The sequence below is a fragment of the Hipposideros armiger genome, unplaced genomic scaffold (genome assembly GCF_001890085.2).
Source record: "Hipposideros armiger isolate ML-2016 unplaced genomic scaffold, ASM189008v1 scaffold_422, whole genome shotgun sequence".
Classification (NCBI taxonomy): domain Eukaryota; kingdom Metazoa; phylum Chordata; class Mammalia; order Chiroptera; family Hipposideridae; genus Hipposideros; species Hipposideros armiger.
In genome coordinates, this window is record NW_017731772.1 from 400,531 (window position 1) to 418,641 (window position 18,111).

Below are 18,111 nucleotides of genomic sequence, written 5' to 3' on the forward strand. Positions count from 1 at the left end.
CTGCTGGCAACTCACGATGGCTGCCAGCTACACACGGTAGCTTATGGCAACCCGCAGTATCACTGGCCCTCATATGTGGGATCCGAACCGGGGCCCTCTGGCGTCCCAAGCCAGCTCTTAACCAACGTGCCACTCGGCCGGCCCTTCTATGTTTTTCATTGCAAAAATGCATCATGACTTTTCTGACAACTCAATACATAGCTTTGGGGAAAGTGTAAGAATCTTTTGCTGGATGATCTAATTCTTTAATTGAATTGTTTTCAGGATGAAAATATGATCAACTTCATCAAAGGTGGAATGAAAATTAGAACAAGTTATCAAATATATAAGTAAGTTAATAATTAAGATGTGGTTTTCTTATTTTTAATCTTATAACTGGAAGTTTGTACCTTTCTGACCACCTTCATGTGGTTTTTAAATGGTTCATGTACTATGTACTACCATTTTTTACTTCACAATTCTTATTAAGTATGACTGGGTTTTTTATTTGGTGTTGGTAAAAATGCACTTGATTTGGGCTTACTGAGTATGTATTCAATGTGATAAGACAACAGAATTTAAGTTTAAATGCAATTTTAAGGGGAAAATAGCTATAAAAAGAGGGTACTGATGTAATTTCTGATTAAGTTATCTTAGTATCTCTCTTCTAAAATCAATTTATAAATTTAAAATGGCAGGTATGTCTTTGATTCAGATTCTAGAGCAGCATTGCCCGGTAGAATTTTCTACAGTGAATCAAGTGTTCAATTAAAGTGGACAATAGTGTTGCTCATATCTTCTGTATCCTTTTGATTTTTATCTAGTTCTATTATTTACTCACAATGTTAAAATCTCCAACTTTGATTTTGGAGTCATCTATTTCTCCCTTGAGTTACCCTCAGTGTTTGCTTTGAATATTTAGAACCTCTGGTGTTAGACTCATATATATTTTAATTATTTTATCTCTATAATAAATTAACCTTATTATCATTATGAAATGTCTCTACTTAACTCCTTACAATATTCTTTGTCTTGAAATCAGTTTTGTGTGATATAACTATTCGTTTTTTTTATAATTAGTGTCTGCATGTCACATAGTCTTTTACTTTAAACCTATCTTTGTTTTCATATTTAAATTACATTTCTTGTAGATGTGCAGAGTTGTCTCTTGCTTTTCTATTCAGTATGACTTTATGTTTGCATTTGTGACTACAATTTTGGTTTTTCTCTTTGCCTTATTTGTCCCCCCTCCCTTTTTTCCCTGCCTCCTTTTGCTTTAGTAAATATACTATATATTTTCCAGTGTAACTCCTCTATTTTCTTAGCTATAGCCATCTTTAATTTTTTAAATGGCTATTCTGTGTGATTACAATATACTTCTTATCACTGTCAACTTAGAGCTAATATTGTACCATTGCACATAAAATATAAGAACTTGGCAAAAGTATAGTTTCATTTACCACCTGTTGTCCTTTATGCTATTCTTACGATAGTACACTTAGGTGTTATAAACCCCACAATGCAGTGTCAAACTTTTTCTTTAAACAGTCATATTATAGTTTTCTCTATTTACCCATATATCTATGATTTTTTGTGTTCTTCATTTATTCTTGTATACATTCAGACTGAAGAATTCCTTTCAGTATTTCTTATAGTGTGTGTCTGCTTTCAACAAATCTCTTTGTTTCATTTATCTGAAAATGTCTTTATTTTTTCCTTCATTTTTGAAGGCTATTTTTGCTCAGTAGAGTATTCTGAGTTACAACGGTCTTTTTTCTTCTTATTTTACCCCTTTAAAACTGTGAATCCACTTTATTGCCCTCTGTTGTTTCTGATCAGAAGTCAGCTGTTATTTGTATTATTGCTTTCATTTGTAATATGTCATTTCTTCTGGCTGCTTTGAAGACACTTTTGTATCTTTGGTTCTCAGCAATTTGACTATGATGTGCTTAGGTGTGGCTTTGAGAAATTTATGACCAGATTTCTTCAAATACTATTTTCTGCTCCATTGTTTTTTTTGTTTGTTTGTTTTTTTCATTTTCACGTGAGACGGTAATGTGCCAATGTCATAACAAGGTTTGAGGGAGGCACATCTTACACAAGAACCTGAACACACAATCATCACACTTATGAACTACAAAAGGATTCTCTGCTCCATTCTTACTCTGCTCCTTCTGAGACTAATTACATGTTAGTCAGCCTGATTTTGTTCAATAGGTCATCTAGGTGCTGTTCATGACTCTCTCTCTCTCTCTCTCTCTCTCTCTCTATATATATATATATATATATATATTCTACTTTGGATATTATCTCAATATCTGGGCCATTGTGAGGGTCAGTTTCTATTGCCTGCTTTTTCTCTTAACTACTATATTTCATATTTTTCTGTTCTTATGTCAATAATTTTTAAATTGTGCACTAGATAGCGATACATTGTAGAGACTCTAGGTTTTGTTATCTATCTCAGAAGAGTGCTGATTTTTGTTCTGGAAAGCACCTAACTTGAATAGACTTAGACTCCAAACACTTACTCTTTAGTAGTAGGCAGCATCTGAAATCCTGGTTGCATTATTTCTTCTAGCTTATGTCTGCTTTTGGAGTCTCCCGAGTACACACATAGTTCATGGGTCTGCTGAGAATTTGAGTTTTAATACTGATTTCGGTGTTTCTCTCTTATGTGATTCTCTTTTATCTGAAAATTTGCCCATTACCTATAGCCACTCTGGCAGTCGAAATTCTGTACTCTGACTTTTTAAGCCAGTAAGACTGTGACTTTCTGGATAAATTTTAGGCATTGGGGAATATTTTCAGGTGACCAGTCATATAAATAAACATTACATTTTCATCACATAAAAATACGCACCATAATAAAAAATACAAATGGAAAAGTGATGTGAATGACTGCAGGCAAATGACAGTATGTGATGCTAATAGCTTGGTAGGAGTTTTTCTGGAAGATATTTTTGCAGCATATATCAAAATTAAGAATGTGCATTACCGTTGATCTCAGAAGTCCTTTTTCTAAAAATTTATCCTAAGGTTGATTAGGATAGTATAACTATAGTTATAGTACTTAATGTAGGAAAAGTAATTGATGAATGTACAAGAATACTCTGAGCAGTGTGGTTTATAATATGGAAAATTTGGAGACAAACATTTAACAAAAGGAATTTGGTTAAGTAAATTATTTCATAGAATGTAATAATATGCACTTGTTAAAGAATAAGGTAGCTTTCATACATTTTCATGGAAAATTGTCACTATAACCCATAGAACAGTATACACTGTGGTCCTGTTTGTGTTTTTTAACGATTGCATTCTAGGCCAGCTGAGTGGCTCAGTTGGTTAAGAGCTCGTTCAAGAGTGTGAGCTCTGAGCAACAGGGTCGCCGGTTCAATTCCCGGCCTGAGCTAAGCTGCCGCTGAGCTTCCAACAGGTGGCAGGATGGCTCAGCTAGGAAAAATAAATAAATAAATAAACAAACAAACATTGCATTGTTAGTAAAGCATAAAAACACCTAGAAGATTATTTACTAGGCTATTAACAGTGACTCTCTCTCTGTGGTGTGGTTTTGTAGGAATACTTATGCTCTTACCATATCATTTGAAAATATTATAACAATTATCTATTATCAGCAAATAGGAATTTACATTTTGATTGAAAAAGAAAAGAACTCTGAATAATCATATCCACCTCCTGCCATCCTGTTGATATTTTGACATTTGAGTTTTTTATGCATGTGAATAAGCCTATATGATTATCTTTTTATATAATGAAATTATGTTTTTTAAAATTTTTTTATTAAATTATTTTTTATTATGAAATACACATTTTTTAGAATTAGTTTCAGCTGTTGAAATTATATGTTTTGTATCATTTTGAAATTCCCTTTTTTATTTCATATTAGAAAATTTTAGGTCATTCAATTTTTTTTAATTCATCATGGCTTTTAATGACTGCTTAGTATTCCATTATGTGGATGTACCACATGTGTATGTATAAATGTATGAATTCATGCAACTGTCTTCTTAATTAATTTCCTATTGTTGCCTATTTACTTTGTTTATAAATTTTCATTGTAGATAAGTAATATAGTACAGTTTTATGTGTATCCATGCTATTTCCTTTGAATAAAATGGGATTTGTTGGGTCAAAGGTATACATGTGTTTAAGATATTAAATATATAATGCAAAATTATTGTGAATAACTGGATTGGCTAACTTTTTCTTAAAGGACCAGATAGTAAGTGTTTTAGATTTTTGGGACATAAGCCCTCTGCCGCAACTACTGAACCCTACAACTGTAGTGTGTAAGCAGCCATAGACAATAGCTAAATGAATGGGTGTGACTATTCCCATAGTGTGCCAACCCCTGTACTATAACCACCAGAAGTAAGTGAATGTATCTATTTATTCTTACCATGGCTAGCCCTGGTTTTCCATTTAAAAATTAAAATAATGCTTTATTATCACCAATGCATATATATTTTAGAAAACAGGAAAATGTAGATGAACAAATATTAAAACACACACACACACACACACACACACACACACACACACACACACACCTTCTATACGCTTACCAGTCCGTGATTACAGCTGTTAACACCTCAGTATATGTTCTTCTAGAATATTTTCTATACAAATCTAAAGATTTATGTATTTTCTAATCAAAATGAGATAACACTGTACATATTCTTTTGTAACCAGCTTTTCCAGTTAATGATCTTTATATTTTCATGTCATTTACTTCATGTAATACTCAATCCATCTTCAAATTTTCCCAGTTGGCCCGAAATTTCTTTATTCCTGGCACGTGTGTACCAGGATCCAACCCAAGACTATCTATCTAAAGCATCTGGTGTTTATGTCCATTAAATATATTTTATTTTAGAAGAGTCTCTATATTTATGACAGTTGTTGAAAATCCCAATTTAATTGTCCTACAGAATATCTACAAATTTGTTTGGTGGCTTTCGTGAGTTTTCATTTAGCTTGTTTCTTTTCTTAGTCAGTTCAGGCTGCCATTACAAAATTCTATAGACGGGTGGCTTAAACAACAGAAATTTATTGTTTCCTAGTTCTGGAGGTTGGAAGTCCAAGATCAGGGAGCCAACATGATCAGTTTCTGGCGAGGACTGTCTTCTCGGCTTGCAGACAGGCACCTTCTCACTTGTCCTTACATGGCAGAGAGAGAGTTATGTCTTTCTCTTCCTCTTTTTATAAGGCCATCGATTTTACCAGATTAAGACCCTCTCTTTATGATCTCATTTAATCTGAATTACCTCCTAAAATCCCTGTCTCCAAATACAGTCACATTGGGTGGTTAGAGCTTCAATATATGAATTTGGGTGGGGGGACATAATGCAGCGCATAGCATTCCTCTAGCCCCTTATATTTCCTGTAAACTGTAAGTTAGATCTACAGAATTACTAGATTCAAGTTAAATGCGTTTGGCTAAAATACATCATAAATGAAGGTGCATGCTTTATAATTACTTCACAGCAAGTGATACATAATATCTGGTTATTTCTTAATACCTTTAAAATATATTTGTCAATTTAATAATAAGGAATTTATCAATTCCTGGTTATTACCAATTTTTATATTTCTGTCATTTTTTAAATTTGCATTTCTCTGATTTAATTTGCATTGAAGATGTGAAGGGAAAGGGAGACAAGAAATTGAAGACAACAGAAAAGAAATTGAAGTGAGAAATCAGAAATGTTTGCTTGAATGGAACAGGGAAAGATAAGAGGACAAAGGAGGCCATCGTGATGAAATTTGCTTTCATCTTTCAGTCTTTCTTAGTGACAAGCTCTAATTTATTTGGTCTGTTTGAGACCATGGCAATCACACCAAAATTGAAATCTTTTTGTCAGTGGTATTTCAGTTACTTGGTGGAAAGTAGGGTGACCAGTGTGTGCATAGCAGCTGAGGAACAGCACTGCTAGAAAGTCCTGTCTAACACATTGCTGGGAAGCTGAAGTCACAGGCATGTGGTTCTATGGCCCCTGAGTCATGGTTGCTGGTGTTTAAATCCTCTCTTTTTTTAAACCCAGAAAGATTGGTCCTGATAAACAGTGCAAAAATGGGTGTGCCATTTTCTTGAATGATTATTACCCAATAGCCTTAAGAGTAAAACTTGGCACAGCATGATCCACTTAAATATTCCCTAGTAGTTTGGGAATAATGACATAATTATTTTATAGTGTGTAAATGTGAAATTTGACTTAATAATTTTCAGAGTCATAGTAAACTTATGCTATAAATTTTTTCTTCAATCTAGAGAATGTCTTTCTATCCTGCATGTAATTCAGAAGAACAAAATGGAGCAACAGTTCTTCTATGAGTTTGAAGGGGGTGTCAAACTTGGAATAGGGGCCTTTAATTTGGTAAGTACATAATTATAAAGCAGCCAGAAACTTTTGTGAAAGAACCATAGGTTTTCAGTGCCTTCTATATTGCATTTGAACCTCAACCTGAACCTCTACCTGGGTTTAGTTGATAAGTGACAAGAGTGGGATCAGTTTTCTTGTGTGGGGCTTTGGTCATTATGTGTTGTAAAGTCCTGCACATGCTCAGAGTAGTGTTGGATTGTGCAGTAAGAAAGCATGTAGCACTCTAGTGACATGCCTAGTGACTAAAACTTGGTTCAAATTTTTCATGTGACTGAATCATTAAAACTTTAAGTTGTTTGCATTTTAATATTTATCTACAGTTAGATACACTAACACATAAGTACACTTGTATTTTTTTTCTTACAGATGCTCTCCCTTTTACCAGCACGGATTATCAGACTGCTAGAATTTATAGGATTCTCTGGAAATAGGGTACACATTTTATTTTATCTTAATTTTGACAGTGAAGATAAAACATTATTTATTGACTATAAGAGCAATGCAACATGTTCTCATGACAATTATTGGCAGTTTGTTTGCAGCAGAATAATGAGCTATAGGTCCTTGATCATATTTTTCAGGAGTTGAAACAATGTTTCTATGGAAAGTTTAAATTTTTTGTCCCTGTGACCTAAATTCTGGGATTAAAATTTTTATTTTACTAATATTGCTGCTTGCTGACCTTTTGTACTCTTGTGTGGTTCAAATTTGCTTCCTTGACATTTTTGTAAGCCCAGAGTTTTCTGTAAAACCAGGAAATTAGGCTAGATTTCCACGTCTATCATTTTATGATTCGCTTGGATCAAGCATTGTTGCAGTATTTTGTGTTTCCTTGTGGTTTGACAGGTTTCACTATAAAACCAAGTGAGTAAATTTGTTTTTTATGAGTTTTGTTCATTGTAACTCTATGTAGTTGTTATTTTAGGTATAACATTTATTAATTGTAATACTCAATGTGCTATTTCCAGAGTTGCCTTATAGCAAAAGCTGCCCCTGTGAGTCAGGAGAGTAGGTTTTGAGGAATGAATGAGAACAAGTACAAGAAACTATAAATTTTTCCGTCAATTCCAGCATCCAGGTTTTTCATAAGCTATAATGTCTTTATGGTGATCCCTTTATGATATGTTCTGTCTACTCGGACTCTGTATTTTATGATTACTCTTCCCCTAGACCATTCATCTTCCATATGGCACTGACCATATTCTGAAAAATCATGTGTTCATGTACTGTCTTCCCTCTTTGATGGAAAGATCTTTGAAGGCAGAACCGTATTTGTGCATACCCGCCATAGTGCCTTCCACAGAGATCCTCAATATGTTTTAATAAATTAATATTTATATCAGAGAAATACAGCATTTCTATGAAATGAGCCCTGCTTTTTTCTCTCCCTAGAATCACTTGATACAAAAGAATTTGTGACATTGTCCTATGCCAGTTTAAAATGTCACATTTGTTTCTTGTTAGGAATTACCACGATTCTAAGCGCTTGAAAAATAAACTCCACCTTTGTGAAGGGTGGGGATATGTGAATTAGCATCTTAAAGTGTCTAAACATGACTTATTTTTTAAAGCTTTTTATTAAAAATATAGCTAACATAAATATTGCATTAGTTTCAGTTGTACACCATAATTATTCAACATTCATATACCTAAAGAAGTGATCACCATAAGTCCAGCAACCACTTGACTCCATACTATGCTATCACAATATTATTAACTGTATTCTCCATGCTGTGTATTATATCCCCATGACTTCCTTGTTTTATACCTGGAGATTTGGACCTCTTATTCCCCTTTACCTTTTCCCCCCTTTTAAATTTTTCAACTGCAGTTGACGTTCAATATTATTTTATATTAATTTCAGGTGTGCAGCATAGTGGTTAGACATTTATATAATTTAAGAAGTGATCCCCCCTGACTAGTCTAGTACTCATCTGACACTATACATAGTTATTACCATATTATTGACTATATTCTCTATGCTTTACTTTACATCCCCATGACTGTTTTGTAATTACCAGTTTGTAGTTCTTAATCCCTTCACCTTTTCACCCTGCTTCCCTAACGCCTCCCACCTATCACCCCAACAGATCTAGTACCCATCTGACACCATACAAAGTTATTACAGTATTATTGACTATATTCCTTATGCTATACCTGACATTTTCATGACTATTTTGTAACAACCAATTTGTACTTCTTAATTCCTTCCCCTTTTTTCACCCACACCCCAAAAACCCCCTTTCCATCTGGCAACCATCAAAATGTTTGATGTATCTATGAGCTCGTTTCTGTTTTGGTTGTGTGTTTATTTTATTCTTTAGATTCCACATATGTTAGATTGCACTGATATACTCCACTCAGCACAGTACTCTCCAGGACCATCCATGCTGCCACAAATGGCAAGAACCCATTCCCTTCCATGGCCGAGCAAGGTTCCATTGTATACATGTACCACCTCTTCTTTATCCATTTATCAACAGACATCCAGGCTGCCTCCACATCTTGGCCGTTGTAAACAATGTTGCAGTGAACATATGGATGCACATGTGCCCTTGAAGTAGTGTTTTGCTTTTCTTCGGATAAATACCCAGAAGTGGGATTTCTGGGTCCTTCTTTGTCTCTTGTTATAGCCTTTGTTTTAAAGTCTATTTTGTCTGGTATAAGCATTGCTACTCCAGCTTGTGTGTGTCTTTCAGTCTGAAGTGCATCTCATATAGGTAGCTTATGTAAGGGTTTTTGTTTTCTTCTCCATTCAGCCTTTCTATGTCTTTTGATTGGAGCATTTAATTCATTTACCTTGAAAGTAATTGTTGATAGATATGTAGCTGTTGCCATTTTATTATTTATATTTTTTATTTATTTATTTTTTTCCATCTTAAAGAAGTCCCTCTAACGTTCCTTGTAATACTGGTTTGGTGGTGGTGATCCTTTAGCTTTTTCTTGTCTGGGAAGCTCTTCGTCTGTTCCTCAATTTTAAATGATAGCCTTGCTGGGTAGAGTACCCTTGATTGTAGGCTCTTGGTTTTCATCATGTTGAATATTTCATGCCAGTCCCTTCAAGCCTGCAAAGTTTTTGTTGAGAAGTCAGCTGACAGTTTTATAGGAGCTCCCTTACCAGTTTCTAGTTGCCTTTCTCTTTCTTTTAGGATTCTCTCTGTCTTTAACCTTTGCCGTTCTAATTATAATGGTAAATATAATTTTTTAATCATGCTCTTCTCATTCTAAGATGCATTTATTTGCCACAGGAATTGGGCCTCCTTCAGTTGCGGGAAGGTGCATCTGGAAGAAGCTTGAGGTCTCCACTATGCTGCTTAACTATACTAGCTTTCCATACTTATATCTCCCTAATACTTGGTAAGGACTGGGTTACATTTTATGTCATTGACAGTTGATTTATCTTTTATTTGAGTAAAATTTAGAAAAATCAGTAAGAGTTAGTAGTCTATATCTGTTTATTTATTAATTTATTTATTTTTGAGTAAAGATGGAAAATGTGTCATTTGTCATAGTGATATTTGGCAGAGGGTGGTGGAGGGTTTCTTTCATTGAATTTTTAAATCTGTTCTCAGCTAAAGGAATTCTATAAAACTTGTTGATGTTGATCTATTTTAGCATCTTCATATTAGATTTCTTTTTAAATTAAATTTTGTGCTAAAATAAGTTAATATTGCTGTTAAAACCAGAAACTCCAATTAAGAACCAAAGACAGTTCCCTCCATGCCTAAGAATTAGTCTGTCCTAGAGCTTTCTTAAACTAAAGTCGTAGATGAGACTTGTCCTATTTTATTTTTCAAAGGTAAAAAGGACAAAATAACAGTTTTCTTCTTTTCCATGAAGAGGGCTTTGCTGTATTTTAATGAAATTTAGAGAGTTAATTATAAGTATCTACCATGCTTCATGAAGTCTGAGGCTTTTCCTGTTCACTTTCTAGGTACGGGGGAGGTGAATCTTGTGGAAGCAGAGGGCCTCCTCGCGCCCTTCCTCCAGCAGTTTCCAGATGTACGTTTGGAATTTCAAGTGTATGTTTCAACCATAATCAGTCAACCAGGGTTGAGCATTGAACAGCCTCTTCTCTTCCTTTCTCCACAGGGCTCACTCATGTTGTTTTATCATGCCCGAATAGAGCTGCTGAAAGGGAATGTGGAAAAGGTAATTTATTTGGGGGGAGTCATTTGGGGAGTTGTCCGTATGGTGGAGGTGCATCACACACTCATTCAAAATAAGGAAATTTGGCTCTATGCACTAGGCATAAACAACAAAAAAGCTATGTAATGAAAAAGTCAAAATTTAATTTTGTGTGTGCATTTTGTTATATGTAGTAGATTACTGATTATAGTGTACATAAAGTAAAGAGGCAGTTCAGGGTAGAATCTACAAAATACAGGTCGACAATTTAAGGGATTTTCCAAAAAGCTCAACTATAATCAATTTCTGTATTACATATTGACCTTTGAATCTAGCCCCTGCATAAGATACAACTCCACTGTACTACATGTATGCTCTCCATCAAAGGAAATTATTCACTAATTCTCTTAAAGAACAAGATCAAGAACCTTTTATGTAATTATACTCAACAATTTTCTTTATACAAATTGGGTCAAAGATAAATGTATTTTTCTTTAATTTTTTGTTTTGTTTTGTTTTTCTACTTACAATATATCTTGGATTTCTTTCCAGGTCAGTGTATTCAAATCCCCCTCATTTTTTTTGATGGCCAGATTTCATTCCATGGAATGGATGTACTACACTCATTAAAGCAGTCCACTATTGATAGATATTTGGTTACTATAAACAGTGCTATTGTAAACATCATTATGTGTATATTTCTGTGCATAGAGGTAGTTATATCAGACAGATTCTGATCATTAGGATTTCCGGGTCAAAGATGTTTGTATTTTGATACACTCAGCCAACTTGCCCTCCTAACTTAAGGCTCTTCCATTTAAACTCTGTAAAGATATGAGAATACTTGTTTCCAGTGGTTTGGGGTTTTTTTTGCCAACTTTGGACATTATCTATCTGGCTTTTTTTCCAAATGTCATGGCCAAACAATGATAACCTAATTTTAAAATTTACATTTTTTCAGTTTACAAATTTCTTCATATGTATATCTGTTACTTGTGTATCTTTTTCTCTAATTTGCTTATTCATATCTTTGATGATTTTCCTATTGAGTTGTTTGTCTTTTTCTTAAGGATTTTATAAAATTGTTTTATGATAGGGGTTAATCCTCTGGTAGTTATGTATGTGGTGATACCTTCTCCCAGTTTGTCCATTACCTTTAATTTCGTTTAAGGTATATTTTTCCCTGTGGAAGTTCCGGCTTTTATTGTCAGTGTTTTCTTAAAGGACTTCTACATTTTATATCTTATTTAGGAGGGAACATCCCTGTTCCCATATTATAAAGTTTCATGGCCCCTTCACAAAGTTAAGAAGCAGAACTTAACTGCATCATTGCATGTAAGGAAAGACCATATTGTCGTATTTAGTGGTTTACTAAGTGGTGATTTTTTCTTTTTGTACAAAGTGTTTTATGTATTTTTCCATTAGGTTATTTCCTTGTGTAATATCTGGATGATCAGCTTTATGCAATTGACTTATAGGCACAAGAGGTATTTCGAAAATGCATTTCAGTTCAAGAAGAATGGAAACAGTTTCACCATCTCTGTTATTGGGAGCTGATGTGGATTCATGTATTCCAACAAAACTGGATGAAGGCATATTACTATTCAGATCTGCTTTGCAAAGAGAGTAAATGGTCCAAGGTAAAGTACAGTGCTTTTATTAATGTCATCGGTTTGCTCCTAAGTGTACGGAATGATTTGCATTAGGGTCTGTTTATTTAATAGTATGGTATGGACACGGTTTTCTCAGCTTTGAGATCCGTTGAAGAGGAAATGTACATTTGGTGCCTGTTGTTTAAAACCATGGTCCTGAGCACGACATGCTTTAAAAACCATCCAGAGTCCTTTGCAAAAGAGACCTTACCTCTGAAGAGGAACTGCACTTAATATACATTAAAAGTTATTCAATATCAATAGTTTTGATAATTTTTCGTAGACCTTCCAATACCCTTATGACAGTTTTTTATAATAATGTACATTAATGCTGATTATTTGTGAGAAGTTGGGAGGAATGAGATAATGATCTCTTGTTCATTTTGTCCATTTTCTCACCCATGAACGCTATAGATGTATAATAGGAAAATGGTCAAAATTAGGTGAAAAGTCTTCATCTCATTTGCAATAGGCAATATAAAACTTCATTTCCATGTATTTCTTTGATGCCTCTGAAATACCGTATTTGGAAGGTTTGTAGGTCATTTCTGATTGCAAGGTAGAAATGTCATGTATCTAGGGATGTTCTATAACTAGATGCTTTTCTTCATTTCCTCAAGGCCACATATGTGTTCTTAAAAGCTGCTATTTTGAGTATGCTTCCAGAGGAAGATGCCGCAGCAACTAAAGAGAATGTGGTAACGTTATTCAGGTAAGCAAGACACTATTTCCATAACCAAGACCCTGAATGTATAGAGGAGCACACAAATACGTCTCTTTTTTTTCCCTTGTGCTCCTCCATGCTTCACTCACGTATTTCTTTAATTTAGCTATGCATTTGATACAAAAACTCTTAAAAAATACAGTTAGCCAAGAGCCAAAATGTCGTCATCTTAGCAGGATTTTGCAGATATGCTGGTGTGATTGGGAATCTTGAGAACACATTATTTTTGTTTTGTTATTGGGGCTTTGCTGCTGCCTTTTGAACAGTTTCCTAAAATGGTATTGTTAGCAAAAGATGATAACTGTTGCTGTGAATTAAAGGCATTTTGTAATCAGGTAAACTTAAGAAACACAGTATAACGTATCCTTAAGTTTTCATTAGTGTGCAAAGATTCTGAGAAGCTCTGCTGTGAAGTAATCTGTTTAGCTTTGGTTAGACCAGTATCCATCCATCCGTCTGTCTGTCCTTCCATCTGTCCATCCATCCATCCATCCATCCATCCGTAACCCTTTTGTTGAGCACCTACTGTGTGAAGGGTACTGTGTTGGGTGCTGAATAAGTAGGCGTGGCTTCTGTCCTCTTGGACCTTATGCGTATATAACCTTGTAGTGAAAATAGACATCAGTGAAATAATCACACAAATAAATGCAAAATTACACTATGTGACTGATTTTTTTCCTCATACATCTCTCATCACTCTTAGTATCTTTATAGGCTTATCCTATTTTATCTAGTTACTAAATATTGATACTTTTTATTTCAAAGGTCAGTCTTAGAGCCTCCACCTTAGGGAATCTCATCCAAGCCAAACTTAAATCTGTAGTTCAGACCTCATGACTGAGCTCCAGACCCCTATATCTGCCTTCACTTGGATATGGCAAAGCATTTTAAACTCACCATTTCCAGTCTCCCCTAGCAAACCTGGTGTTTTTCCTCCTGTCAGGGATTGGGACCACCAATTAGCAAGTCAGACACCAATGATACTTGCATCATCAACACTACCCACTTGTCCCCTCATCCCCTAATGGGGGAAGAGGTACTATGTATAAAAGCATGAAGGGAATGATGGTAGAGATGAGGTCTAAGGTAGAGTAGGAGCTTCTGAGGTATTTTGGAGTTGTCATCATGCCATTTTACACCAAGGGAACAGCATGTGAAAGGACCCTGTTGCAGGAAAGAGTACTGCACATTTAAAGAACTAAAGCCCATATTTGATGGACATGATGCTACATTTTTTAATATACAGGTCAAAGGAAAAGAAATGTCAAGGATTACTCAAAATATGTCCCACAGAACACAGAATTCCATTTCAAAATAAGGCAAAGTGTGTATTTTGTAACACAGAGATCATTGGTAACCCTAGCAGGAGCTGATAAGGTAATAGAATGGAGCTGGAAACCAGATTGGGGTTGGCTAAAGAGTGAATGTGAGTTGAGCATAAATACATTCCTGGGTAACTTTAACTATGAAGGGGAGGTGGGGTGGGTGGGGGGGGGGGAGAGAGAGATGGAGGGAGATGTAATATCACAGAGTATTTTAATGAGAGAGAAACCACTGAAAAGGATCCAGTTGAGAAATAAAAGTTGCACATATGATTGGAAAATGGGTAATTAATATTTGTCAGTTTCCTGAGAAGACAAGAAGATAGAATCCAAAGCACTGATGGCAGGAACGGATTTATCTAGAAGAAGGACCAGGTCCTCTTTTGTGTCGGGAGGGAAGGAGTACAGAATAGGTGCTGCGCTTATCTGTGGCAGTATGAGATTGAGGACTTTCTCCCTCATAGTTTCTGTTTTTCTTTATGAAGTGGGAGGCAGGGTCTTCTGTTTAAAGTGAAAGAGAAGGGGTTGGGCTGGAGGCCCGAGGAGGATGGAGAATGTTTGAAATCATTGCTGCGGAGAGTGGGGCAGTGAAGTGTTGAGAGACATGGTAGGGATAATGGCAGGCAATACAAGGGCCCATTGGAGGTCAGAGCTGATGGATTTATAGGGATACCAGTCTACTCTCAGTGTGGGTGCAGGGAAGGTGGGTAGTGAGCTTCACCCAGGGCTTGGTTTTTGCCACATGAGTGCAGCGACTCGCCAGTGGACACAGGAGTTTAGGACATAGGCCTGAACGTGCTGGAGTATAGGACAGGGCACCTAAGCAGGGCTATGGAAGAACAGGGAGAACGAAGAAGGCGCCTAGATTGGGAGAAAGCTGAAGGTGCCCTGAAAGTCTCATGAGACAGCTGGATTAGAATGAGGAGAACGGTGTTCAAAGGGTGGTGTGCTTGAATGTATGCTTTGATGTAGAAAAGTTACAGGGGATAAAGGGGCAGGTGGTTGTAGAAAGGAGGAGATGACTACTGGAGATGACGGAGTTACGGCATGGAGAAGCGACTCTGCATTCCTCAAACGTAATTGATGACAAAACCACTTAAATGGAATAAATATTAAATTGTATTGCCACATTATGAGAGAGAGGGTATCGTAGCTGAACCCTCAGACTCATCACAACAAATTTGAAGGTATGACCAGGGTGATTTTTTCGTCTCCTTTTTAAAAGCTCTTTTAAAATGCAGGACCATGGTTACTAACTGTAGCATCCACATTAGTAGAAGCCATGGTATGATACATGCTACTTTTTACTGATAAAATGCATTTTTTTCATTTCACATAAACAGTAACTAATGGAAGGTAATGGAATATTAAGATACATTGAAATCTTTTAAATCTTCTTCCTGTTTCCTCCACTTCAGAATAATTTTTTTCCATATCAAAACAATTTGTTCGAAACATGTGACCAATCTTGCAGGCGAAAGCTTCAGGTCTGCCATATGATAGCGTCTAATTTGTTGGAATAATGACAGGAGAGTCTCCAAAATGAATGTTGTCTTCATACGTACTCTGTGACCATTAAACCATGAGGTTTCATGTCCAGTGCATGTTTCTGACCCCTTCCCTCAGCCTCACCTCACATCTCCACTGCCTCTTCCACTGATGTTAATGAACTTCAAAACCGGAGTATTCTAGGTTAAAACCCATATCCCCAAATGGTGCCCAGAAATAACCTAATAGAATTTTGTCCTCATATTGGAATATTTTTTTCTCGTTTTGTCTTCCTTTCTTTCAGTGATGTTTTCCTGAATTCTCTGCAACGCGTTTGATGCATTTACAAATTTATGTGTCAGGAAGTGCTCTAGGAACATGGAGTCTCCCCATCCTACTCTCATTTTATGTGCTTGTGAATGTCATAATTGGAATTTCTTAGAATTGTGAGAGGAAGTTTGTAAACATGGTGCCTGTCCTTAGCTGATTATTTACAAAATCACGTATGCTTGGGAAACATTTTCTCAAGTTACATCTTAATGGACAGCTATCTTTTGAGCCATGTTATTTTATAGACCTGTGTCATAGTTGGCAATAGGAATAGGAACTATACCAGTATATTTTCTTACCTCTGAGTATCCACAATGTAAGTTACCACTTTGGGCTCTTTCCTTTTTGCTTACCGAAATTTGCCAATTTTATATCTGGATTTCCTGTGTTAGATCAAGACATTGGCTAAGTTAACTAGAAGGACGGATGTGTCAATCAGAAAAGTTCTCCATCTTAAGTGAGCTTCAGAATCACCTCGTGGACTCATTAAAATCCAGAGTGCTGTGTCCAGCCCTAGAATTGCTGATTCTGTAGGTTTGGGGTGGAGCCTGGACATTTGCGTTTGAACAGGTTTCCTGGTGGTACTGACGCTGCTGGTCTGCGGAACGCAGTGTGAACACCACAGGTACAAACACTGTCTGTGTTCTAATGACCTCTCGCTGGGGTGGGCTCTTCACAGACAGGTGGAGAGCTTGAAGCAGAGAATTGCTGGGAAATCTATTCCTACTGAGAAGTTTGCTGTGAGGAAGTCTCGACGGTACTCCCCCTCGCTGCCTGCCCCCGTGAAGCTCGTCTTGCCTGCCCTGGTATCTGCCTTCATTTTACTTACTGTTTGCATCCTAGAGATCAATTGTCTTTATAGCAGCGGGGAGCACGCCTAACTTCTGTTGTGAAGTTTAGCTCCATTAAAAACCATTGTGTTTCTGTAAGGTGAACATTCATAAATAAATCATTACTAATTAAATAATAATAAAAGTTATAGCTAATGCTTTTTTGGCTAGTTGGTATGTTCTAGGCATTATGATAAAGACTATTTTAAAAAATGTATCATTGAATTCCTACGGTAACTCGATGAGGGTAGTTTCGGTTTGTAGCCCCATTTTAGAGATAAAGAAATTTAGGCAGAGAGGTGGGTTGACTTAATTGAAGTTGCGCTGAATTGTAATGTGAACCTCATATGTAATTTTACCTATTCTAGTAGCCACATTAAAAATGAAAAGGTAAAAAATTAAAAAGGAAAGCGGAAACCTGAAAATAATTTTAAGAATATGTTTTGTTTCACCCCGTATATGCAGAATGTTGTTGTTTGAACATGTAATCAATCAAAACTAAATGATAATCACATTTTTTTTATATTGTGCTAATTCTTTGAAATCTGGTGTGTATTTTACTTAGAGTGCATCTCCGTTTGGACTAGCCACATTTCCTGTGCTCAAAAGCCCGAAGTGGCTGCTTGCTACTGTGGCAGTGCTGGAGCTCACGATATTAATCGTTAGGCCATTTAGGCTAGACTCCCTAAAAAGCATAATTTCAACTTAAATTTTCTTAATGAAGACTCTTTTTAAAAGTACTGAATATATCAGATTACTGAGGCCCTTTGAGGCTTTAGATTTGCTTAGGTAGTCAGATAGCACAGGAAAGCCATTTAGTGCGAGCTGACGTCTTCAGTTTTCCTCTGGGGTTTCGTAAAAAAAAATAAATAAATAAATTTTTTTTTTTAATTTTTATTACAGAGTTTATTCATTTATTCCCCTTTATTCCCCAACTGAGTCACTCAGTTGTTTCTTTTCCTTCTTTCTTTCCTTCCTTCCTTCCTTCCTTCTTTCTAAATTAAAGTTTATTGGGGTGACAATTGTTAGCAAAGTTGCATAGATTTCAGGTGTACAGTTCAGTAATACATCATCTATATATCACATTGTGTGTTCACTCAGAGTCAGTTCTCTTTCCATCACCGTATATTTGATCACTCAGTTGTTTCTAGTTTTTCCTATTTCAAACATGCTACAGTGCATACTTTGTTTTATATTTTGTTTTACATTTTCTTTTTGTACACAAGTATATAATTCTTCAGGAAAGCTTTCTAG

General features: G+C 35.8%; 1 protein-coding gene across 4 annotated transcripts in view; it reads left to right on the plus strand.

Moving 5' to 3' along the window:
• Positions 1–18,111, plus strand: part of TTC39B (tetratricopeptide repeat domain 39B) — a 159,744-nt gene that overhangs the window by 122,620 nt on the left and 19,013 nt on the right. For all 4 annotated transcript variants that reach the window (XM_019664447.1, XM_019664445.1, XM_019664446.1 and 1 more), the window contains exons 7-15: positions 265–329; positions 6,272–6,377; positions 6,750–6,815; positions 9,632–9,740; positions 10,318–10,385; positions 10,476–10,535; positions 11,990–12,151; positions 12,784–12,875; positions 16,707–16,833. In XM_019664447.1, coding sequence (XP_019519992.1) covers positions 265–329; positions 6,272–6,377; positions 6,750–6,815; positions 9,632–9,740; positions 10,318–10,385; positions 10,476–10,535; positions 11,990–12,151; positions 12,784–12,875; positions 16,707–16,833 — 855 coding nt within the window. The remainder of the gene's footprint in view (positions 1–264; positions 330–6,271; positions 6,378–6,749; positions 6,816–9,631; positions 9,741–10,317; positions 10,386–10,475; positions 10,536–11,989; positions 12,152–12,783; positions 12,876–16,706; positions 16,834–18,111) is intronic.